This window comes from Cricetulus griseus (assembly GCF_003668045.3).
Source record: "Cricetulus griseus strain 17A/GY chromosome 1 unlocalized genomic scaffold, alternate assembly CriGri-PICRH-1.0 chr1_1, whole genome shotgun sequence".
In the NCBI taxonomy this organism is placed as follows: domain Eukaryota; kingdom Metazoa; phylum Chordata; class Mammalia; order Rodentia; family Cricetidae; genus Cricetulus; species Cricetulus griseus.
In genome coordinates this window covers 75429795-75455248 of record NW_023276807.1, presented here as the reverse complement: position 1 = coordinate 75455248, position 25454 = coordinate 75429795, and the positions used below count along the sequence as shown (strand labels likewise).

General features: G+C 46.6%; 1 protein-coding gene across 1 annotated transcript in view; it reads left to right on the top strand.

Annotated features, from left to right (window-relative positions):
- The first annotated feature begins 317 nt into the window (after positions 1 to 317).
- Positions 318 to 25454, top strand: part of LOC100771006 (myosin-11) — an 80250-nt gene continuing 55113 nt past the window's right edge. The window contains exons 1-3 of the mRNA XM_035453412.1: positions 318 to 665; positions 7157 to 7313; positions 22391 to 22418. Coding sequence (XP_035309303.1) covers positions 321 to 665; positions 7157 to 7313; positions 22391 to 22418 — 530 coding nt within the window. The 5' untranslated portion in view covers positions 318 to 320. The remainder of the gene's footprint in view (positions 666 to 7156; positions 7314 to 22390; positions 22419 to 25454) is intronic.

Below are 25454 nucleotides of genomic sequence, written 5' to 3'. Positions count from 1 at the left end.
TTGCAGACAGACATCTTAAGCCCTAAGTGGTAGTTCACTGTAAGAAAATGTCCTGGTTTACTTATCTAGTCTCACTCTGGTAGGCATTTGTATGGTCTGGGTTTCATTATGAAATTCTCATGTCATCTTTTCCTGAAGGGCCTTAGGCTTATTGCCTTCTTTGATAATATAACCAATACTGCAGGGAACATTATTATTTGCTTTTTGTGAGAATGTTTTTCTGCACCCTTCATCCCTAAACGTGATGAGGTGAGGGCCTACTTGTCTCTCGGCTTTACTCTGAATCCATCTCTGCACTCTACAGGGGACCACCAGGCACCATGGCGCAGAAAGGACAACTCAGCGATGATGAGAAGTTCCTCTTTGTGGACAAAAACTTCATTAACAGCCCAATGGCCCAAGCCGACTGGGTGGCCAAGAAGCTGGTATGGGTCCCCTCAGAGAAGCAGGGCTTTGAGGCTGCCAGCATCAAGGAGGAGAAGGGTGATGAGGTGGTCGTGGAGCTGGTGGAAAATGGCAAGAAGGTCACAGTGGGCAAAGATGACATCCAAAAAATGAATCCACCCAAGTTCTCCAAGGTGGAAGACATGGCAGAGCTGACGTGCCTCAACGAGGCCTCTGTGCTGCACAACCTGAGGGAGCGATACTTCTCAGGCCTAATCTATGTGAGTATCTTGGGGTTATGGCCTCCTTTTAGCTTCCTTGTGGAAGAAAAGGGACTGGACATGTGTTTCTGGGTGCTGGATGTGGTACAGAGTTGTAACCGCAGCATTTGGGAGGTAAATGTGGAAGGTTGGGAGTTCAAAGCCAGCCTGGGCTGTCTCCAAAACACACAAAAGTGTTTGTTATGTGTGTTTGTGCTGAGTTTTGACCCAGCACCCGTGTAAACAGTTGGGCATGGCAGCACATGTCTGTAACTCCCATGATGGGATGTACTGACACTAGGGCTTGCCAGTCAGCCAGGCTAGCTGAACTGATGAGTTCTTTAGTTAGTAAGAAACACCTTTTCAAAAAAAAAATAAGGCAGAGAACAAGTGATGAAGCCACCCATCATCAACCTCTGGCACGAACATACATTTCCATACACAAATATTGACACCCATGTGCTGTGACTGGCTATCACTGGTCCTTTGCTGTGTCCCTTGAATATCCTTCTGGAAAAGGATGCTCCCATGACGATAGCATCTTATTCCAGCCCTTCAGGGCATCCAACCTTTGACAATGCTACACAATATTGTCACTTACAGATGTGTTGGGCCAAGTTCATATCTATTCTGGGACTCACATGATCCATGGGCTGTAAGTTAGACACACCTGCTACAGTTTGCTTCCTGAAAATGACAAAAAAAAAAAACCAAAACAAAAACCAAAAAACCCTTGTGGACTGTAAAATGTCCTACATTTTTTTCCAAATTAGGAAAATTAGTAGTGCTTGCTGGATAGAGCACTGAGCTCTAGGACTCCAGTCTCCCCTCAAGATACAACACCACTATGTGGGGACAGAGATGGGCCTGAGTGTTTGCTTCACCTCACAATTCTCTGACATGGCAGAAAGTGGGAAGCACAGGGCCAGAGCATCATTAGAAACAGATTAAAACTGTCTGGATGCTTCAGATCCCTGGCAGGCTTCTCTGGGAGGATTAGATTCAATCTTCTTGGCTGAAGGACTGTGTGCCCACTGACGTCTGGAATCATTCTGCTCAAATGAATCACTTCATAGAATCTCCTTCCCATGATAAAATAAAAACTGTATGAGTCTGGGAGCCAGGAGTGACCCAGCCTGCAGCAACATGATGTAGGGTTCCTGCTATCTGGGTGTGTCAGGGAATTCTGGACCTTCAGATAGGAGGCTGGCTGCCTGATTTTTCCTTGATGATAGAGTCCTTCTGCTGTACTCATCCTAAGCAAGGGGCCTTTCAGAAGGTCCTGGCAGACCTTTTGTCCTCTGGCATTTAGAAGGTTCTGTCTAAGACAGAGGGCCTGCCTCCTCTTCTGATTATAGGTTCCTTGCAGGGCTGCTGCAGGGTTTAGGACACACCTGACACACAGCTCTGATTCCTGGTCTCAGGCCCCCTGGCTCTTCTGTACTTTGTCATTGGCCGAGACAAAGTAGTTGTAGTTTATCACACAGGACATTAGTAGTCAGCTCTGTTCTGTGCTCAGGGAGGTGGGGGTTGGACCTGTGGGGGGGCCCTCAGCTGTGGGCCTATCATGCGCCAGGGACTTTCCTGAATAGGGACACTGGAAGAAGTCACTCCACAAAGCCCCTGAAGGGTAGAAAGCAAAAGGACAACTGCAGGCTACCTCTTGCGGAGCCTCATGAATTAGTTCTTGCAACAAAGATGAAGCAGGGCTGTCCACTCAAAAAGTTTTTCTGGAGACGTGTGTGTTGAGGCTGGGCAGGTAGCTCAGTAGGGAAAGTAAGCATGAGGACCTGAGTTCAGATCCTCAGTGCCTGCATAAAATGTCAGGTATGGAGGTGTTCCTCTGTAACTGTAACGCTGGGTAGAGGAGACAGCCCTTTCTTTATCTTGGGGACAAATGTGATTTACAGGGTCATTTGTACAGATCTGAGAGTCTAACAAATCCAACAGCAGTGTCACTTCCTGAACCTTATGCAACTTGTTCCTTTTGCTCAACTGTGCCTATGGTCTTCTGCCTTGGTCAGTATCTGCCTAGTCAGATCTAAGGCCTATTGAAGAGCTAAGGTATGCAGATATAAACAAGCTATGGAAGGGCACAGAGACCCCTCCCCCCTTTCATTCCAGTTCCTCATCCTTCCCACCCTCACCCAACCTCAACTCAGAGAAACTGGCCCACCATTTGCTTGGAGACAGGATCTCACTATTTAGCTCAGGCAAGCCTCAAATTTGAGACCCTCCCATCTCAGCTTTCCCAGCTCTGGGATTATAGGCGTGGTCCCACTGTTCTTAACTCCTGTTTTTTACCGAGCCCCAGGCACTGTTTTATACACATAGATAAATGCAGAGCACACTTGGTTCCCTCAGAGTGGCAGTGCAGGCCACATTCTGCGCACCTGTGTATGTGAATGCATGCTCTTCATAGCAGAGTAGAATGTTCTGCTGTGGCCATGAACTGTACCAGCAAGGCTCCTCATGGGCTGCCCAGCTGTCACTGGTCTTCCAGTCACAGCAGAAGTACACTCTTGGTGAAGTGTCTGTCTTCAGCATAGATACTCAAAGTATGGATACCACAGAGAGCCTTGTAGAAAATAAATGCAGGATTCCCATTAGTCTCTGGAGGGAAGAGGGGGTTCAGGGTCAGGCCATGTGCACATCTAGAGGGTTATGAAGCAAAGCTGAGATTGCCCCTGGCATGTGTCATTCAGTCAGCCTTTTCCCGATCACTCCCAATCCTTCTCTCTTCCTGAAGCCAGGGCCTCGGGAGCAGCTCCTGCTTGATTCTCTGGGGCTGACCATATAAAGTATGGGGAGCAGCCAGGCCTGCTTCCTAATACGGTCACAAAAAGGAGATCCTTTTTGAGTACAACTACTCCAGCTGGGACCTGCTGGTGGCATTGGGCCTTGAGATGCCTGTCTGGAACATGGGAGGGGAGGGGATGCTGGGACCTCTGAACTCAAGCAAACATCAGGAGAGGGACTATCCTGAGCATGAGACCCTGGTTTCCTCCAGAGGATTTGTCAGTGAATCAGGCTCAAATCTGCCTGAGTCATAGATTAAGCACTTGCTGTGTATAAGGGCTCCAAAGGAGAAGTAAAAGCAACCAGGAAGTTGTTAGGTCTCAAACTCAGGACAAACGGCTAACTAGAGGTGTGTATTTAAGAGATGAAGGCCACTGCTGTCCCCAGGTTCTCCCAGCATCTCCTGTTAAAGAGTTGTCCTGGCTGTCATGTCCCACCCCTCACCCTAAACTCTCCAGCCCCTGAGCTTTGCTGCCCTTCCCCCAACTGCACTTCCCAAATGACCTACACATTTGGGCTACATGTCCTCTTTATCTCAGAGTCTCTGGTTTCTTGGTCTTCCGGCTTGCTCCTAGCCTATTGGCTTGTTGTTCCTCTCTCTTGCGTCCCATTACCACCCCTCTTGTGGTCCAGTTCAGTCTGGATCCTTCCAGATACCTCTGTCTGTTTTCTCCCTCATATCTAAAATAAACCTCAACCATGCCTAGCACACTAGTGTACAGTTTGGTCTGGGAGGGTAATGTTGGAAGCAGAGATGAAAATGGGTCTGGGAAGACCAGGGAAAAGAATTCCAGGCAGTGGGAACAGTGTATATGGAGATTCCAAGGTGCCATGTTTTCTAGTCTTATAAGACTAAGGACATTCAGGCATAATGACAGCATAATGACATTGATTGAGCACCTGATACATACAGCACAGAGTTAGATACTTCATGTGCGTCATTTTGGAGCAAAGTTGTGAGAATTGCTAGTATGTCTCCATGGTTTGCAGATCAAGATGACTGAAGCTCAGAAAGGTTGAGATTTGTCCAGGGTCTCCCAGCTAGAAGGTAAAAGGATGAGGGTTAAAATTCAAGTCCCCAGTATTCTTTTCTTTAGTTTCTTTTTTTATTTATTTATTATGTATACAACATTCTGCTTCCATGTATATCTGCACACCAGAAGAGGGCACCAGATCTCATAATGGATGGTTGTGAGCCACCACGTGGTTGCTGGGAATTGAACTCAGGACCTCTACAAGAGCAGTCAGCGCTCTTAACCTCTGAGCCGTGTCTCCAGCCCAGTACCCAGTATTCTTAACTGCACCTGGGATTTAGACTAGGGTAGGAGATGGTGGTGGTGCCCCAGACATAAATGACATCATTCTGAAAGGGGTGTTGCCCCAGGGACCTAGGGGCCAGGACTGAGACCTGAAACTGGTAGAACTTGGCTGGTTTTCACTGAGCTAATTAATGATTGGCACTACTCTTTGGGAGCCTGGGTGTGTCAGGGATAGGAAGGAACAGGCCACATTTAAGGCACAGAAGGTATCCACTCAACACCTACTGTGTGCAGTTCAAGCTCTCTAGGACATACAGGTGAAGGCAAGTTGCCTCTTCCCTTGGGGAGGTTTCAACATAACCTTTGGCAGTCATTAGTAAGTATTTAATTAGCACCCGCTACATGCCAAGCCTTAGGTTGGGGCTGAGGAGGACAGACAGGAGCTCAGGTGTGTAAGGGTGACTGCAGCTGGCCTTTACAGGTCAGACAATGAGCTGGGAGACACCAGCAGATCTCCCACCAAGCTGGAGGCTGTCCTGGCCCCTACTGGCCTCCAAAGACGCCTCTTCCCTCTGACTGTTCCAGCTGCAGCTAGACCTACTTGCCCGCAGGCAGCCCACATGCTGCTTGCTGCCTCCCTCTCTGCCCCTGAACCTTCATTCTCCTGATCTGTATTGCCCTCACTGTCCTTTAAGACTCCAGGAGCTCCCATGGTCACCCCAGCAATCCTTAGGGCTTCTCCTGTTTTCCATTCCCCTCATTGGTGTGAGTCTCCGTCACTGCTCCACTCTCTCCTGACCTGGAAGTTCTTGGGTAGGGACAGATACTGCCGAGTAACAAAGCTTGGACCATTGGGGCCACTATAGCCCAGTAGTCCTTCTCCTCTCCTCGCCAGTCTTGCAGTTATGAGGAGCAGTAGGTATGATCTTGCTTTTTGATTTTTGTTGTTATTTCTCACATTTATTCCTTGTCATTTCCCCACCACCCTTTCATTTTTAAAGACAGGATCTTTTGTAGCCCAGGTTGACCTCAAAATTGCTTTGTAGCTGAGGATGACTTTGAACCCCTGATGCTCTTGAGTACTGGGATTACAGAAGTGCACCACCACACTTGGTTTACGTGGTTCTGGGGATAAAACCCAGGGCTTTGTGCATTCTAGGCAAGCACTCTACCCACTGCCCTGCCTCCAGCCTTTGTTCCCCTCACCTTTGAGCATTCTATAGTGTGTCACCTCCTCCCTGCTGTGGGTTAACACCGTGCTGCATTTTAGTGGCACGGTTTGTGATATGTGCCCATCTCACTTGTCATCATTTACATTCCTAAATTATTAAATTACTTCTAAGAATTCAATAAATAATAGCACCATTCAAACACATTGTCCCCCTACTAATATAAGGTTAGGACAGTCCTATTGTTCACACATTACTCCTTTCTCCTAGGCTTTTATGGTTGCATATTTCATTGCTGTTTTCATTATAAATTAAAAACTACATTGTCAGCTGGGTGCTGGTGGCGCATGTCTTTAATCCCAGCACTGGGGAAGCAGAGACAAGCAGATCTCTGTGAGTTCAAGGCTGACCTGGTCTACTGAGCAAGTTCCAGGACAGCCTCCAAAGCTACAAAGAAACCCTGTCTCGGAAAAGCAAATCAAACCAAACCAAAACAAAAACTACATTGTTATCAGTATTCTTTGTTTTGTTTTGTGTAGACCTGGCTGACCTGGAACTCACTCTGTAGATCAGGCTGGCCTTGAACTCAGAGATCTGCCTGCCTCTGCCTCCTGAGTGCTGGGATTAAAGGTGTGAGCCACCAACACCATTGACATTCTTTCAGTAGTATTCTATCTTTTAACCAAATAAAAAATAAAAATATGATTAAAAATGAAATTTGGGAGAGCTGGGAAGATGGCTTGGTTGGTAAAGTGCTTGCTGCTCAAGCGGTGAGCACCTGAGTTGAGTTCTCAGTGCCCATGGAAAAGAGCTGGGTGGAATGAGCCACACTCCTGTCACCCTGATGCTGGGGAGGCAGGGACAGGGGGATCCTTGGAGCTTATTGTCAGTCAGCCTAGTCCAATTGGTGAGTTCTACGTTCAGTGAGAGATGCCATCTTAAACAATAAAGAGGAGGGAACTGGAGAAGATGCCCCATGTTGACTTGTGGCCTCCACATGCCTGCACACATGTGCCTGTGTGCCCCATACATGAACATGTACACACAGACATACAAGTTGAGTTCCTGAGGCTTCGTGGTGGGTTGGGAGCTCAGAACTGGTTAAGACTCGGCCACAGGTGGCCTGGGAACCGAATCTTGCTTTTGTCTCCTTCACCACAAGGTTCCTGCTGAGCTACTGAGGAGCCTCAGTTTCCCTACCATGGCATGAGGCTGCTGATTGTGGGTTTAGGAGGTCTCCCACCCATTCCAAATGTCCAGCACTCAGCCTGGTTTTCTTTTGCAGACCTACTCGGGCCTCTTCTGTGTGGTTGTCAACCCCTACAAGCACCTACCCATCTACTCAGAGAAGATTGTGGACATGTACAAGGGCAAGAAGAGGCATGAAATGCCCCCTCATATCTATGCTATTGCCGACACGGCCTACAGAAGCATGCTACAAGGTGAGTTTGCCAGGCCCAAGAGCCACCTCAGGGCTCAGTCTCAGTCCCCACCCCCACCTGCCTGAGTCCCCATCAGGAATGTGGAGTTTGGCAGGCAGTGCCTTGACTAAAAAAGGGCAAAAGCAAAAAGAACATTAGCCTGCAGCAAGGAGGGGCAGGGAACCCAGGGCTTGAGCAAATACGGGCATTGCCTGCCTTCTCTGGCTTCTGTCATCCCTGTGGCTGTTCCAGGATGCTGGCCCAGCCAGCAACCAGAGGAAGAAGAAGGAAACAGGCTGTAGATGAGCTGCATGGACCTGGATTGCTACCTGCAATTGTGTTCAGATGTCTTCTCCCCAGCCTTAATTTCCTTGTGTGTGAAAGGGCATAGTAGTCTCCATGTCTCTGTGAGACTTGCTGTGCTGGCCTGCCAATGAAAGGCCTTTGCACACACATTCCAAGTTCAGGTGTGAATCCTTCGTCTGAAATATTTGGAACCAGAGTCATTGTAGATTTGGAGCTTTCCCGCCCCCCCACCAGGTTTAGGAATATTTTCATATATGCATGATGAGAATTTGTGGGGCTGGGACTCAAATCTAAAAACATTATTCTTTCATATTTCATTTCTATATAGTTTCAAGGTAATTTTTGACAATATTTTAAACAATTGTGTGTATGAAGCACCACCTTGTGGAGTGGAATTTTTCCTTTGTGACTTCATATTTGGGCTAAAAAGTTTCAGATTTGGGAGCTTTGGGGTTTGGGATTCTCAACCCAGTTGACACTATTTTGAATGAGTGTTTCTGCTGGGGCAAAGTGGCAGATACATAGCAGAAGAATAGGGAAATGCTAATTTAAGAGTCCCCTGAAGTTAATTTGTATACCTGACTACAGTAAAATAGTTACCAACACAATGAAGATGTGAATAAAGTATTCTAGGAAGTTCCCTCATGACTTTTCCCTGCCAACACCTCTCCTAAGGTCACTGTTATTCTAATTTCTGAAAACATCAGTTTAGCCTTATTACTTAGCATTTTCCAGAGGCACTTCTCCCTCCCTATCCCCAGATCTCCTCAGAAGAGGCAAAACAACGTATCAGTTAGTTACAACAAGAATCCTCAATACAATGTATCAGTTACAGCATGAATTCTAGGGCGGAACTGTCTGTGCTCCCAGGCACCTGGCATGGGGGTGTCACTTCTGTGTGACCTTGGACAAGCCAATAAATGTCCTGTACCTCTGCTTTTCTCTGTAAAAAGACATCAACAAGTAGTCCTGACCAGTGTGGTGGCCTAAGCCTGCAATCCTACCACTTAGGAGTCTGAAGCAGGATGATTGCTAGATTGAGACTGTCTTAGGCTACCCAGTGAATTTGAGGTCAGCCAGGGCTACAAAATGAGATCCTGTCTCAAAGTCAATCAGTCAGTCAATGCACCCATCCAAACAGAGAGGGCTGACACGAGAATTAAATGAGCTCTTACATCTTACATCAAAACAAGTCTGGTACTTGATCAACAAAAACCATTTCTAAGCATAAGGCACTTCAGGCCAAACATCCCTAATTCTAAAATCCACAGTCTAAAATGCTTCAAGATTTGATATCATTTTATTGCAAATCCTAGGAAGTGAGAATTCTGGGCCATGAAGTTTTGTTTATGAGCAAAATTATTTGAAACACTACATGGGTCAGGTATAATGAATGGTGTGTGTGGGATCACCATTACAACAGTGGGGAGGCAGAGGCAGGCAGAGCTCTGTGACTTCCAGGCCAGCCTGGTCAATAGAAAGAGCTGCAGGTCACCCAGGACTACACAGAGAGATCCTGCCTACAAACAAGCAAACACACACAACAATGAAATGATCTTCAGACAGGCTGGAGAGATGGCTCAGCTATTAAGAACATATCCTACTCTTCCGGAGAACTTAAGTTTGGTTTCTAGCACCCAGATTAGGCAGCTCACAAATTCTGGGAATTCTAGCTCCAAGGGATTCAGCACCCTTCTGGTCTCTGTGAGCACCTGTGCTCATGTGGACACCACTCCCCCCACCCCTCCATTAAAGAAACAAAATCTTTATAAATTCAGATAATATCTAGAAGACATATGTGAGACTTGTTTCCCATCTTAATGCTACCTCATGAATCTGAAAATATTCTCAAACCCAGAGCTATCTGGAATCTAAACGCTCTAGTCCTAAGCCTTTCTTATATAGGATATTAGGAGTGATTCATGGACAGGAACACAATATGGGGAGTGTTGGTGCAGATTAGTAGCTAAGAGACCACAGTTAACACAAGCAGGTGTAACAACCAGGTAAGGGCCACGTGGAACCGGCACAATCAAGGGGACTCCGGTCTGAGTTGAGAATTGACAAGAGCTCTGCAGGCAGTCCCTGAGGGCAGGAATCCAAGTGTGCCTAGAAGATGGAGCTACCAGGCAGAAGTGCCCCAGGCTACCAACAGCATGCCAGAGCTCAATTGTAATAGGAACTTCATCTGTCCAGCCAGGAGCCTGCCATTTCTCCAAAGACCAGCAGGGGGAGCCCTGCAAGGTGGGTCTGGATGATGCTACCCAAAGTGGGAAAACACCAGCTAGGTCTTTGAGTTAGAATTTGGTCTGTGTTGTATTATTGTGTCTGTGGTTCCCTGCATGGAAGCATATTTGGAAAGCAGCTCAGACACCTCTTTGGTGAACTGTACAAAGCTCTGGTGTTCATATAATTGGGCATGCTTTTGTTCAGAAGTGACTCAGTAGCTAACTGAGCAGTTTAGCCTTATTAATGTATGAATCACATAATAGGAAGCTACAGGCTGATGTAGGTTTCCGGGCTGTTTGGTTCAGCGGCCTCAAATCAGACTTCTTTGCCATTTTCTTGGTTGCTTCTTTACGGTCACATGATGGCAGCTATAGATCTAGGCATGGCATTTTGTGTGTGTGTGGGGGGGGGGGTTGCTTGCTTGTTTGGTTTTTTGAGACAGTTTCTCTGTGTAGCATCTCTGGCTATCGTGGAACTTGTTTTGTAGACCAGGCTTGTCTCTTATTCACAGAGATCCACCTGCCTCTGCCTTTTGAGTGCTGGGATTAAAGGTGTGTGCTACCACACCGGGCCTACTCCACTACAATTTAAGATCAATTTTCACCCACAAGGGGCATAATGAGCACTGAGCTGTTCCTTAATTGTGCCCCTTTGTGTCCTACTCTTACTGTATGGGCCTGTCCCCCTCTTAGGCTCCCATAAGGGAAGGTCCTGGTGTCTTACTCCTCTCCCGTTATACCCTACATTCTGATCTCTGTACTTACTAGCTGAACTCTTGCCCTTAATGGCCTCAGGCTCTGGATCTGGACTGTAGGCTCTTCATCCTTGGGGTCAGGTCTGCCCTGTTAGTAAATCTTTGGCTTCTCTGCTCTTGGTGGAGTCAGGAGGTGACAATGGGAATTCCTGTGTGCAGAGTCATCATGATATCTGGTTTCACGGTGGTGGGGATTTTTTCCCAAAGAATTGTTTTGTTTAAAGAGGTTGCGATTTTATTGTACATTTTCATCCTTCAAAGCCCCCACAAAATTTCCTAAAGGAAGAGGCATAAAGGAACTCTCATAAAACAATGAGTGAGAATCATTGAAAATGAAAGAAAAAGGGTGCTGCAGAATCTGCAAAGTCAAAATGCTGGACCTTTGTCAAGCAGTGCTGGTCGCCATGCTGTCCACGCCAGGTATCCAAAGCATGAAAGAAGACGGGGGTTGTACATGCTGCAACAACTTTGAGTGACATCCCTCAGGTGCCACCCATGTCTCCTTTGAGACAGGGTCTCTCACTGACCTGGAACTCACCAATTAGGGTAGGTTGGCTGGTCAGGGAGCCCCAGAGATGTTTGTCTGTGTGTCCCAGTACTAGCTTTAATCTCTCTCTTACTCCAAATCTCCTCCCTCCCATATAATGGAGGGCCTTGTCTGCATGCCAGTCCCTCAGCTGGGAAAGAGGCACTGACTTATTCATCACTGTTTTCTGGGGTTTAGGGAGGTCCATGAAACATATTTTCTTTGAATAATAGAAGAAATAAAAAAAGAATCCAGTAGGGGCAGAATGGGTGGATAGGTTTTTGTTTGTTTGTTTGTTTGTTTTAGAGAGGCTGAGGACCTAGAAGGGTGGTTTACTGACAGGACAGGATATGAACAGAGGAAGTCTAGAAGAGATGTTGGGGACTGGTGAGAGCCTAGATGTTGCAGTTCCTAACATTCTTTCCTGAAAGGAAGCCAAGCTCTTTGAGAGAGGAACAAATGGAACAAACATTAAAAATATATTTTAGGGGACACTAAAGAGATGGCTTACAGATGGCTTGGCAGTTAAAGTGCTTGCTTTTCAGCCAAGAGGACCAAAGTCCAGATCCCTAAAACTCATGTGAATGCCAGGGGGCATGCCAGGTCTCCTGTAATTCTGACCCCAGAAGGTAGAAACCATGATGGATCTTCAGCGACACTAGCCATATCAATGAAGCTAGGTTTGATTCACTGAAGCTAGCCTCAATGAATCAGGTGGGAGGGTGATAAGAGCATGGAGAATTCCTGGCATTAACCTCAGGCTTCCACTCACATGTTCATGAACACTCATGTCTGTGCCCATCTTCAAACAAGCATGCATACACACACACGAAAATGCTTATCTTGCATATATGCAAATGAGGTCACATTCCCTTTTTAAATTACCCTGTGCCTGTTGGTTTGTTTGGGGAAGTATAATATGTTCAGGTTCAGAGGCCACCCGACTTTGACTCTTAGCTCACCTCCTTAGAGACAGTTGTGGATTCTAATTTTTTAGACATTCATGGGATTTTTTTTTTGTTGGTTTTGTTTGTTTGTATGTGTAAGAGCACACATGTTGAATTTCTCCCCCACTATTTTCCCTGCAAAGAATCACATATACCCTTGTCTAGTATACATTTTACTAGAATGTTCTATGTCTGTGCATATAAGGATTTCTTACTATCTTTTAAAAAATCAGTTTCTGTTTTCATTAAAAGCATACAGGCTGATGATTTAGCATCAAACAATTCCTCAAATCTGGTGAAGGACATTAGTCCTCCTTGCCCCTTCTCCACAAATATTTACATCTGTCTTTAAATAATGCTATATTGCCACTACTGCACCCATTTTTCATTACCTGTTGGCTCTTGACTGTGAGAGGTCAGAATGTAACTTGTCCATCCTTAGAGCTGTGCCTGTTGTATCATCCCAACACTCTTCTTGCCTTGTCTCATGGACTTCAGTATAGCTTGTCTTCATTTCAATGGACTCAGCCTTCAGACCTGACCTTATTAGGATTAGATAGAGACTACATAGCCTTTGTGTTGCTAAGATTCTGTAATGTTCTTCAATGCTCAGTTCTGCACTGCCCCGTGATTTCTTTTTCCTTTATGACTTATTATTTTCCCTAGAATTAGCACTTAACCTTTTCCCCCACCCCAGTCTGATTTTTCTAAGTTCTGCCCCAAATTCTTCTTCTAAAATGTGTTAGCCCCCTCTTCATATGTCTAGAAATGTGTTGATCACTGATATTTCGTCTTTGATTGTCTTTATTGGAATCTTCCCACCTACCTTCAACCAGTCCATGACTGGTACCTGTTGCCAGGGATCTCTATTGTCTTCTTGCAGTTCTCCTCTATCCTTCCTTAGTGAAGTCCTTTTGTGCTCATTCCTATGTATTCTTCTCTCTTGATTTACTCTCCTATTTGAATACCACCTTCTCCTACAGCTTCTCAAGATAAGATGCATGTGTGCTTGAGACCTTGAATGTCTAAAAGCCTCAACATGGCTCAAATAAAGACTAGTTTAGATAGGTATAAAATTTTAAACACAGCATCGTTTTTCTCTTGGAATTCTTAAGGCATTTCTCTGTTGCTCTCTGGTTTCCATTTCATTGTGAGGTTATTGATCCTTTCTGTGTGATCAGTCTTAATTTCTTTTACTCTAATCCTTTAAACTCTTCTTCTTTCAACTCACTGTGGTAGAATTTGCTGTCAATCTGTTTTCCATTGTTCTGGAGATTTCATTTCTTGTTTTTCTTTCTTTCTTTTCTTATTTTGCTTCTCTGTGTTGCTCTAGTTGTCTCGAAATTTACTCTATAGACAAGGATGAACTCACAGAGATCTGCCTGCCTCTGCCTCCAAAGTGCCGGAATTAAAGGTGTGTGCCACCACCACCCAGATCTTGCTGTTTTCTTTAAGGTCTTGGGTATGAAGTTCAAGAGGGACACTGAAATGGATTTCTAGAAGTAGAAAGTTTATTTAAAGATATATTAATGCATGGACAGACAACAACATGACAGGGCTCTGAGGAAAGTTAAACCTCAGCACTAGAGACAGACGGCATGGCAGGGTTTCTGAAGGTGTACCTTCCTAACTAGAGACAGACAGCATGGCAGGGGTTGTGAAGGTGTACCTTCCTAACTTCTCTGGAAAAGTTGAGTGGGGAGATTTTACAATATGAACAGGGAATTGGGTAAGGAAGGTAATGTGTGGTTACCATGTCCTTTGGTATGTCTTGACATTACAAACATCCCCCAAGTGAGAAATCCAGGGATCTGAACTCTATTAGCTAGAGAATCATACAGTTCCTTCAGTAGGGTGGCTATGTTGTGACCTAGGCAGCTGTCAGGTCTGGATTCCAACATTTGTTGTTGCTGTGGGCTTCTCTTTTTTCCCTTCCAGTGCTGGGCTTCAAACCTGGGTGCTAGCCCAGCACTCTGCCACTGAGCTACATCCTGGGTACATGGGAATGGTTCTTTCCTGCTTTTTATATGCAAGGAGTGTTCTCAATGCTTTATCAAAAGCGGGGGTGGTGGGGGGGTCAGGCAGACAGGACTCACTTAGGAGCTTTAAAACTCAGTTCTGAAATATAAATGGTACATTTGCCATAATTTTACCCTAAATAAAAACAAAACTAAAATTTAAAGTGACATGTTCCTTGTTGGTCTTAAGAAAACAGCAAATTTTCCCTCGTGGTGTGTGTGTGTGTGTGTGTGTGTGTGTGTGTGTGTGTGTGTGTGTACAGATGTCCCCTGAATATACACGCATGGCTTGTTGGTCATCCAACTAGGTCAGGCACTATTGTCAATCCCCTTTTAGAGATGGAAATTGAGATTTAGAGAAGTGAAGAACTTTCCAAAGGTTAGCTAGGGTCAGACTGTTTTGAACTTGATACCTGTGACACTTAGAACCCCTAGAGTTTGCCTGATCCAACAGTGGGACTGAGCTGAGCTTGGTGCCCAGCCCAGGAAAGGCCTTTTGTCCCCTGTGGGTCTTTCTTCTTATCTGGGTGTTGAAGGCTGAGCACTTGGGAGCCCATAATTGGACTCAGCAAGTCACAGGTGGAGTGTGAGTAGGGTATACTAAGCCTTCTGACAGGACCTGTGGGTCATCACCAAGGGTCCCTGGGGCAAAGTAGGGAGGTGTGAAAGGCAGATAAGATTTTACTCTAACCTGATAAGCGGAGGCCTTAGGAGGTGTGGAGTGGGCTTTGTTCTCACCTCATCAGCACCAAGAGGACTCTGTCAATGAAAAAGAAAACAGTTAGGGCTCTCAGCTTAGCCCTCTCCAAGCCTAAGCTAATTACGAGCAGTGGGCCGGAAGCAGGTCTCTCTGTTCTATGGTTGGTATGCCTTAGGGGAACTGGCCCATGTCTACCTGATCCCCACAGGCTGGTCTGCAGATGAGGGGAGAAAAGAACAGACACTACCGAATCTGGGCCTGGAGGGCTGGTAGCAGTCTCTGCACTTGATAACACCAGAACTGAGAAGTGCAAGCTGGAGGATTCAGGTGTAGCCTGATCAGTGAGCTCCCTGTGAGGGTTTGTGAGAGAGACAGCACCTGAGGTTGAACTCTGGCCACCACATGTACTCACATGTGTGTACATGTAAGCACACACAACTGTGGTAATGACAGTCAACACAGTACTCACAGCTCTGAGCTATGTCATGGGTAGTTTTAAGCCTTTCTCAGTCTAGTCTCACAGAATAGCATTTTATACTCCTGAAAAGTCTGCTTTAGATCTGTTTTCCCCATGAAGAAACAGCTGTGCAGCACAGCTGTGCTTGGGATGGGGAGCATCTAGTGTCAGGCTGTTTGACTCAAAGTCAGCGCTGTACAAACTTATCTCTAAGATGGGACACAGTCATGTCTCTGCTTCCAGGAAGGTTTATGGCTATGCTCAGTTCTGCCTGGGCTGGGCTGGCTAGTGAGATGGGGTACAGTGCCTCTGGGTGACGGAGTCTCTAGGTACAGTTGCTCCTCACCAATCTAGCTGCTTCTATAAACAAATCACTACATATTGTTGATTTACTCCATCCCCACCTCCGTCCCCAGTTCTGTTCCCCACCTCCATCCCCACCTGGGCCCATCTTTGCTCTATTGAGACAAGAGCTCGCTGTAATCCAGGTTGACACTGAATGTGATATGTAGCTCAGGTTGGTCTCCTGGGTGAGTTAGAGTTGACAAGAAGGCACTGCTCACTGGAGACTGGGAAGTACAGCACCAGGGAGCCAGCAAGATCAGATTCTGGTAAGGAACTCTCTCTCTCTCTTTGTCTCTCTCTCTCTCTCTCTCTCTCTCTCTCTCTCAGGTGGCACCTTCTAGCCACAGCCTCATGTGACTGAAGGAACTGCTTCACTCTTTGGGGTCTCTTGGGTGTGGACATATGTCCCATTTGTGAGGGTAGACTTAGTGACCAGGTTTCCCCATGTAAGTGGGATGTGAGTATCCACAATCTTTGGTGTCTGTAGGTTCTTATAAGGACAGGAGGCAGTTAAGACTCTTAAAATTATGACTAAATAGTAAAGACTGAGTTGGAGAAGCAGGCTTGCCCAGTAGCTTTGAGGTGCCCATACTGGTATGTGGCAACATGTTCCTCACCCAGGGAGCATGAAAAGTATGTGGTTTCCCAGCTGATTGTCTCACCAGGGTTGACTGAAGGCCTACTGTGTGCCATAGCCCTGACACACACACACACACACACACACACACACACACACACACACACACACACACGTCTATTTTAGGGGCATCAATCAAGTAGTCCCACAGTACAGGGAAGGGAGGTTCAGGAGCTGAAGGATGCTACCCTGGGGCCTGTCTCCTAATCTAGGAAACAGTGGATATCTTTTGGGAGGTGACCATGAGCTTGAGATGGGAGAGGCTCCCATGACTGGAGGCAAAAGAGGGGATATGAAAGAACTGAGCCCCACAAGGCCACCAGAGTCCCCTGTCCCTGGTGTCCCTCAATGGTCCAGTTCTAAGGGTTATAAAATGCCTCCGTGGACCTGGTGCAAACCTATATAATCTACCTGAATCTGCCAGAGAGAATGTGGAAGAGGGGAGGGCCAGGTCCACAGGGACCTAGGGTAAAATCAGGGCTGCAGAGCTGGGGTAGAATCCATCTGTGTCTTGGTGTCTTTGTTGTCTGCTCCAAGTGACATGAGGAACACTCTGAGCCATGTCTGAACCTTAGCTGTCCGCTGCCCTGGTGTCAGAGGAATCTCAGGATTGACAAGTTTGCACAAGCCTCCCAGAGTGTACAGAACCTTCTGGAAGCCAACCTCTTGGGAGATATGAAGTAGGGAGTCACTTTCTTTGTCCTTGGGTCCCCTCCCTCTGCCATATCTACAGCAGGCTGGTACAAGAGGTGCAGAGCCTGGGATGCTTTTCCAGCTCCTCCTGGCTTTCTCCTTTTATGGGCAGCCTGCATTGCCTCAGTCTCAGTAGCCAGTCAACAAGAACTCCAGCTGGGGATCAACTGAAATAGCCAGTCTGTGAGACTTTGGGATGCTGGGCACCTCCAGGGAGTCCTGACCTGCTATGCCTCAGTGGGGGCGATTACAGGACCTTTATCCCACTCCTCCCAGGCATATCCCAAGACTCAGACTTCCAAAGGCAAGCCCCGAGGCTAGGTAGGAAGGGTAGACAGGGCAGATTGGTGATGGGGGTTAGGGCTTAGGACCCCAAGCCCTCAGCTAGAAGCTGAGTCACAGTTAACCCTGTCATTGCCCACGGGTTCCCAAGGCTATATTCTTCCTGCCTTTGAGCTGCTTTGGTCAGTCCAGGAATGCTCTGCCCCACCCATTTGGTCCCACCCCCCTACACACACACACACACCTTCTGCACTCCTACACATCTCTGACATAGTTCAGTTACAAACACGGCCTGGAAGGCTGCCACAGAGGCATCCTGGGATCTGAGCTGCTGCATGTCCTGGTTATAAGTGTGGCTATAGCCATCAGACATTTCTTTGCTCATTTGACTCCTGTCTTAGTCAGTGTTCAGACTGTACCAACTCTTATAAAAAAACAAATCATTGGACTTGGCCTTGCTTACAGTTTCAGAGGGTTAGTCCATAATCATCATGTTGGGAAGCAGACAGGCCTGGTGCTGAGAGCTTTACATCCTGATCTGCAGGCAGAGAGAGACACTCGCCCTGGCATGGACTTTAGAAACCTCAGATCCCTCCCCATCCAGATACAAGATAAGACTACACCACCTCCAATCAGGCCACACCCACTCAAAAAGGCCACACCTCCTAATCCTTCCCAAATAGTTCTACTAAGTAGGAACTAAACATTCAAATATATGAGCCTATGGGAGCCATTTTCATTCAAACCACCACAACTCCCATACTCCTCCATTAGCTATGTAGATCAAGAAACAGTGGCTCTTGTTGGCTTGTGTTTCCAGGGCCTGGTGTACAGCATAGCTTAGACATAGTGGTATAAGCCAAGTGTGGCGGCAGCGCCTGAAATCCCAGCTCCCGGAAGTAAAAGCAGGAAGGTTGTGAGTTTGAAGTCAGCTTGGGCTACATAACTATCTCAAAAACAACAAACAGAAAAGGAGGGAGTACAAAATTGTATTTTTTAAAAGCTTAGAACTATCTAGTATAAATAAATCAATTTTAAATATGCAAGTCATACCAGGCAGTGGTGGTGCACACCTTTAATCTCAGTACTCCAGAGGCAGAGGCAGAGGCAGAGGCAGAGGCAGAGGCAGAGGCAGAGGCAGAGGCAGAGGCAGAGGCAGAGGCAGAGGCAGAGGCAGAGGCAGAGGCAGGTGGATCTATGTGTGTTTGAGGCCAGCTTGGTCTATGGAGCAAGTTCCAAGAAAGCCAGGAACACACACAGAGAAACCCTGTCTTGAAAAATCAAAATAGATAAATAAATATTCAGGTCATTAGTGAGTTGTTTACAGGATACAGAGCTGTCAAAGTAACTTAATTAAAATTTGTTATCCCTCCCTCCCCAAATCTTGTACTCATTGAGGTTGCTCCACATTCTCACTCAGCCCCAGGCAAGCAGTCAAGTTTGCCTATTATGGACAAGTAAGGTCAATGGAAACCTTTGATTAGTCACCTTCTGGGACCAGCTTTTCTTACTTGGTATAGTCTTTTCAAGAGTCATAACTGTTGTAGCAGGTATCAGCACTTTTCCTTTTCATGGCTGACTAATATCCTATTGAATGGACATACCACAATTTTAAATCCATTCATCAGATGATGGATATTTTCTTTCCTTCCTCTTTGAGGTGACTGTGGATATAATGCTAAGCAGTCCTTTGTTTATTTTCATTTTTTTTTACCAACTTGGAAAAGAAAACAAGAACAATACCATATGTCATATATGTTTTCCCAAAATATACTGAAAAGACAACAGGTTAAATATGATCATGGGGACTTAGTTGCTACAATAGAGAGAATCTTTGGTCACAGGGATCCAGAGAGAACATGAAACCTTTGCAGAGTTAGGAAAAGATACCTCTGGCTCAAGATGCTTCTTCTCATTGTGCGGGCCAGTTGTTTTCATGAGCACACAAATCAACAACCCCTCTACAGTTGCACAGTGTGAAACTTGGATCACTGTCCAGGGAAAGCCCCGCAGGTGAGGTGGACAGTAGATAGAACCCTGTCCGAGCCACAGAGAGGTGTGGAGGCAGAGATTGTATCATGGAGGTGCTGACTCTCAGGTAATATTTCAAAAACTGGAAACAAGTACTCAAATAAAATCTTGCATGTGAAAGTCTACAGCAGTACTATTCACAGTAGCCCAAAGGTAGAAACAACCCAGATTTCTATCCATGGATGAATAAAATGTGGTCTGTTATGCAATGGAGTATTACTTGGCTGTGAACAGATAAAGTAGTAATGTATAGTACAGATCTGATAGCTTTCCCAAACATGTAAGAAGCCAGGCATGAAAGGAGGTACTCTATGTTTCTACCTGTGTGAAGTACCCAGAGCGGGTGGACATGTGAACACAGATGCAAACTGAACATGTGGGTTGCCAAGGGTGAGTGGGAATGGCTGATGCATGGTGATGGCCTGACGGGTATAAGCTTTTATTTGGTAGAGACAGAGTGTTCTGGACCTAGATAGATGTGGCACTCATGTGGTGTTGTATACCAAAAGTTACTTGTTTTGAGCTGGCTCATGTCCTGTGAATTTCACAGCCATGAAAACCAGGACTGAGTGGACAAGGGTGTGTGGAAGGGTAGAAGGCCTTGTTCTCCCTTCTAAAAATTGATGAATTACATTTGTTGATTTTGTGTGTGTATGCAGAGGCATGTGTGCACATGTGTGGGGGTCAAAGGACAATGTGTAGGAGTCATTTCTTTCCTTCGGGTTTGGCCAGAGGCACCTTTACACACTGAGCTATCTCACCATCAACTCCCTGATTCTCTCAAAGACCGGGCTCAGGGAGGAAACGAAAAGCCCCAACCATGGAAAGTTCAGGCAAGCTCCCCGGGGTCAGTTCAACGGTTGACCCAAAGGGGCACTTCTTTTGCCCAGAGCTGTGCTTCCCACGCTTGTGTTTCCTGTGGGAACATCCTGGGCTAGAGAGCTGCCAGTGGCTCGAAGCACGAAGCCTGCCCCTCCTCCCAGGAGTCCTAGGAGTCTCTGACCCTATAAATCTCTCCTGCTCATGGAGTAGCTCTTGCCAGGTTGCTGAGAAAGTCTGGCTCCCTCCCCAGGTTAGATGGAAAAGGAGGAACCATGGTCTGCCAGTGTTCGAGTCCTTCCTTAAAATAATGGAGGTCAGGGCTGGCTGGGGACACAGCTCAGAGAGCAAAGTTCCTGCCTAAGGTACACGAGGCCCCCATACCCAGTGATACATAAATGGTGAGTGCTGGAGACCTGGAATTACATAATTGAGGAGGTAGAGACAATGGACCAGACATTCAGTCATCCTAGGCTGCATAGTGAAATTGATGATAACCTGGGCTACCTGAGACCCTGTCAAGTTATCGGGCTACAGAGACATTCTTGCTTTCTGGGTTCTAGTCACAGGGCACTGGTTCCTCCAGTACTCACCCCAGTCAGTGTTTATTGGGTTTCTTTCTCCTTCCTTCCTTCCTTCCTTCCTTCCTTCCTTCCTTCCTTCCCTTCCCTTCCCTTCCCTTCCCTTTCCTTTTCCTCCCTATCTTTCTTTTCTCTCTCTCTCTCTCCTTCCCTCCCTCTCTTCTTCCCTCTTTTCTTTTCTAAGATATTTCTCACTATGTAGCCCTGCCTGGCCTGGTACTCACTGTGTAGCTAAGGATGGCTTGAATTCCTGATTTCCTGTTCCCATTATCTATCTATCCATCCTCCCATCTGTCCTTTGATCTGTCCATCTGTCTGTCCATCTATCCTCTGATCCATTTAAGACAGTACTCAGTCATCTTGCTAGAATTGGAGGTACAGCGTCCTGAAGAGCAGGTGTTGTCGGGTAAAGTAAGGCTGAGGCCCACAGTGCAAGGAATAGATGTGAGAGACGCTGCCTCTAGCATTGCCCATCAGGTGAGGCACTCTGGTGTCTCTTCTCTTGGCTGCTGGTTAGAGTGTTGTTTGCTGTTCCCATGTCCCTCATAGGTAGGGACATCCATGCCTTGGCTGGCCTTCTGGGACACTTTGTGAGTAGAAGCTGTCAACGATGCCTACTTGATTTTTGATCTCATGATGTCCTCTGTGTCAGAGGATGGGGTGTCTCTGGCCTTAAACACTGGGCACTGACATGTCACCTTCCAGAGAGCAGAGCCTATGTAAAAGCTTTTAGACACACGTGAACACTGGCATGGGTGGGAGGAGACAAAAGGACAGAAATCAAGGGCCCAGAGGGAAGCAAAGGCGGCCTCTGTACTACCCTAGTCCTAACCAAGTGGGGACTCTAAGTTAGATGATCAGTCAGCCCAGCTCTGGGTGCAGTTTTAACCCTTCCCTGGGCACAGAAGAACCTGCCCCAAGCTTCTGTCTTATTAGGGCTGCTAATGCTGTGATGAAACATCATGACCAAAACAATGTGGGGAGGAAAGTATTTGTTTACACTTCCACATCACTGAAGGAAATCAGGGCAGGACCCTGGAGGAAGGAACTGATGCAGAGGCCATGGAAGGAAGCTGTTTACTGGCTTGTGCCTCGTATCTTACTCAGCCTTCTTTCCAATAGAATCCAGGGCCAGGGATGGTACCACCCACTATGGGCTGGGCTCTCCCACCTCAATCACTAATTAAGAAAATGCCCTACAGTTGGATTAATGAAGGCATTTCCTCAGTTGATCTTCCCTCCTTTCAGATGACTTTAGCATGTGTCAAGTTGACATAAAACTAGCTAGCATAGCTTTCTAGGATGTCAGGAACCTGAATTGCCTCACACCCCACAAGGAGAGAGATAAGTGCTGGTATTTACAACTCAGAGCTCTCTACCAGAACATGTCCCAGCTGAGGTAGCTGACACAGCAAGCTAAAACACTTTCCCCAGGCCTCAGAGCAAAGAGACCTATGGCCGCAAGGGTACTTAGTCAGCCTGAACTAAGCCTATAACCTAATCAGGGCAGGGGAGGCTCTGGGCCCCACAGAGCTTATACATCTGGGGGGTCTGTGGCCTCATAGGTGCATCAGGCTCAAGCTTCTTTCAAGGGCCACCTCAGGGACTGTGGTTGTCCTCATGGATTCACTTTGGCCCCTGTGTCCTGGGCATCCAGTGCCGCTGGCCCCTGGCCACCTCAAGTGTGGCCTGCATGTGGGAGCTTCAGCCAAGTCCAGACCCTTAGTTTCAGGACTCTATCTAATTCACACTGTTTTCTCTCTTTTTTTGCAGATCGTGAAGACCAGTCCATTCTGTGCACGTAAGTGAGGCTGTTCTTCATTTGTTGTCTACGAAGACAAAGATCACCACGGTGGGATCTTTGATGTGTTCACAGTTGAATTGCCCAGACCTGCCCCTGTCATAGAGCACACATGATGGAAACCAATAGTTAAGGATGCCTGGTGTCATTCTATTTTTAATTACAGTTGATTTATTTATTGTGCATATGTTGGGGGTTGGACAAGTGTCATGGTCCATGAAGAAGTCAGAGGACAACTTGCAGGAGTTGTTCCTTGGCAGCCTTGTGGGTCCTGGGGATCAAATGTAAGACATCAGTATTGATAGCAGGTGCCTTTACCTGCTGAGCTAGCTCACCAGCCTGTGGATTAGCTACTTTACCAACAATGAGACACAACCTCTAGCATAACCAACTGGAAACAGGAAAGATTTATTCATGTTGTGCTCATGGTTTCAGAGGGTTTGGTTCATGACCATTCAGCCCCAGGTGCTTGGGCAGAATGTCATGGTAAGTTGGAGGGTGTGGGAGATTCTTCACTTCTTTTATTTTTGAACATTTGTGTAAGTGTGGGGTGTGTGTGTATGTGTGTGTGTGTGTGTGTGTGTGTGTGTGAGAGAGAGAGAGAGAGAGAGAGAGAGAGAGAGAGAGAGAGAGAGAGACACTAAGGAGAGAGGAAAGTGTCAGGACTGAGGACCTCTGTCTGAGGGATGAGAAAATTGGATGCTCACACTGTAAAATCAATAGACATTTTGTATTTTGTAAATAGAGTTTTATCAAAACACATCTGCAATCCATTTCTTCACACAGCTGCTTCCACAGTGAAGTGGCCAAGTAGGTACAATGAGGCTCCAAGGCCCACTACATTAACATGGGGGAGGTGGGGACTCTTTAGCTTATAGCACAGTCCACATCATAGTCCATTCACTGAAAGATGTCAGGACAGGATCCCAAGATAGGGCAAAGACATCTGACACAGGCAGAGACCATTGACTATCACACCTTATGGCTTGCTCAGCCTACTTTCTTATAACCCAGGACACAGCATGGTACCACCCACAATGGGCTGGGCCTTCCCACATTAGTTACCACTAAGGCAAACATTAAGGAGACATTTTTCTCAATTAAGAGTCCCTCTTCCCAGATATGTCTAGGTTTGTGTCGAGTTGACAGAAACCAACCAGGATGCCCACAAAACCTGAAACGATTGCTATCCAAGCCTGTGCAGAAGTGGCTTGCCCACTCTACACCTAAACAGAGAGAAATGTGGTGGGGTTTTAGGGTTAGCACAAGGGCCAATGATAGAGATCATGGAACAGACAGAGCACATAAGTGCAAGGGAAGGAGTGGCTGTGGGAGGAACAGCAGCTATGATTGTGTGCCAGTCATCATTCTGAGTGCTGTGTTCTCTTGTTTAACCCTCCCAGTGGCCATATGGAATGCCTAGCTTATACCCATTTTATAGGTAAGGAAGCAAAGGCACAGGAGTTGAAGTGACTTACCAGGGGCCATTTAGGTGACTGGTTGAGCGGATATTTGAACTCCGGCTGTCTGACTGTCTGACCCCTGTGCCATTCATCTAATGAGGGCTATAGGGGATGAATATCTTGAGTCCAGATCATATTCAAAATGGGTACTGTCTAATTGGGCTTTGCAGGATTTGTAGGAGTTGAACAACAATACCAGAGGACACAGTCAGCTTGCATTAGGGTGGGATTTAGGAGGAACTGTGAGTATACAGCCAGTTTGGCTCCTTGTTGAGGCTGACAACAGTCTGTAATAAGCTTTTAATGGTGTTCAACTTGGAGAGGCAGGACTATCCCATAGTTAAAATTATGCAAATTAGAATGTACAGTTCCATGGTGAGAAGTCATTAAGAAATTTTAGAATCTTCCATCAAGCACAGGATTTTTCTCAGAGTGGTCCCCATGAGACTGTGCAGGTCATACACACGGAGGGAGTGAACATAGCTGTAGGTCATGACAACCCAGTTCCATCTGGTTAAGCCAGAGGCTTCCAGGAATGGGAAGCTGGGAACAAGTTCCTCAGAACCAGGGCAGGGGCTAAGATGGGGACAGCATTGTCACCCAGAGTTCCAGGGTCACCAAGCAGAGATAGGCAATGTTTCTGGAGCCACTTGAGCCTGTCAGCTTCAGATCCTGGAGCCTGGAGCCTGGGACGTGGGTGTGTTCTTTGGCAAGGCCATCTAAGATGATTTATTTTTATCAGAGAAACTTGGAAATAGTTGAGCCTAGAGGACCACAGGGAAGGGGGATTCCCAGAGTTGTGCTGCTGATGTCAGGGGCAGAGACTGAAGGCCTGATGGGAAAGTACGGGGTGGTAGGAAGTGGGCCTGGGCAGGACACTGATGTGACAGTTGTGAGGTCTGTGTTCAAATTTCAGAATTTTCCCTCCCTGCCCTGACCAGGATGCTTCTCCTTTAGTTGAAAGGGAAACTTATCCACTGTTTTGACATAAGCTCGAATGAAGTAATTTATACAACGGTATACACCAGTGGCTTAGTTCTTTGATCCCTGATTTCAGTTTCAGAGTCCAAGGCTGGGATGTCCCTCTGTCTTTCCCTTTCTTGTTCATCAAAATTACAGAGTGGGAGGTGGGAGGATGCGGGTTGTCTTGTTTTTTAGACCTGAGTCCAAATTTCATTCTTCTGTTTTCTGTCCATGGGAGTACCTGTAACTAGAGCACTTTACTTCAATGTCTCTGAGCCTCAGTTTCCCCAAGAAGGTGATGAGAATAATCATGAAGGATTAAAGGTACCAAAGTGCTGTTACAAGTGAGCCCAGAGCAGGCACCTAGTAAACACAGGGCCCTGTCTGCCCCTTGTCTGGTACTGGAGTGTTGGTTCCTTCTGTCCTTCCTGTGACAAACAGCTGATAAAAAGCAACTCCCTGAAGCAAGGGTTTGCCATGGCCCCTGTTGCTCACAATCCACCAAAGATCAGGAAGCAGAGAGGTAAACACTTTGTCCTTTCAATGCCATCCAGGCCCCCAGCCCATGGGGTGGGGCCGCCCATAATCGGTATGGGTCTTCCTCCCACCT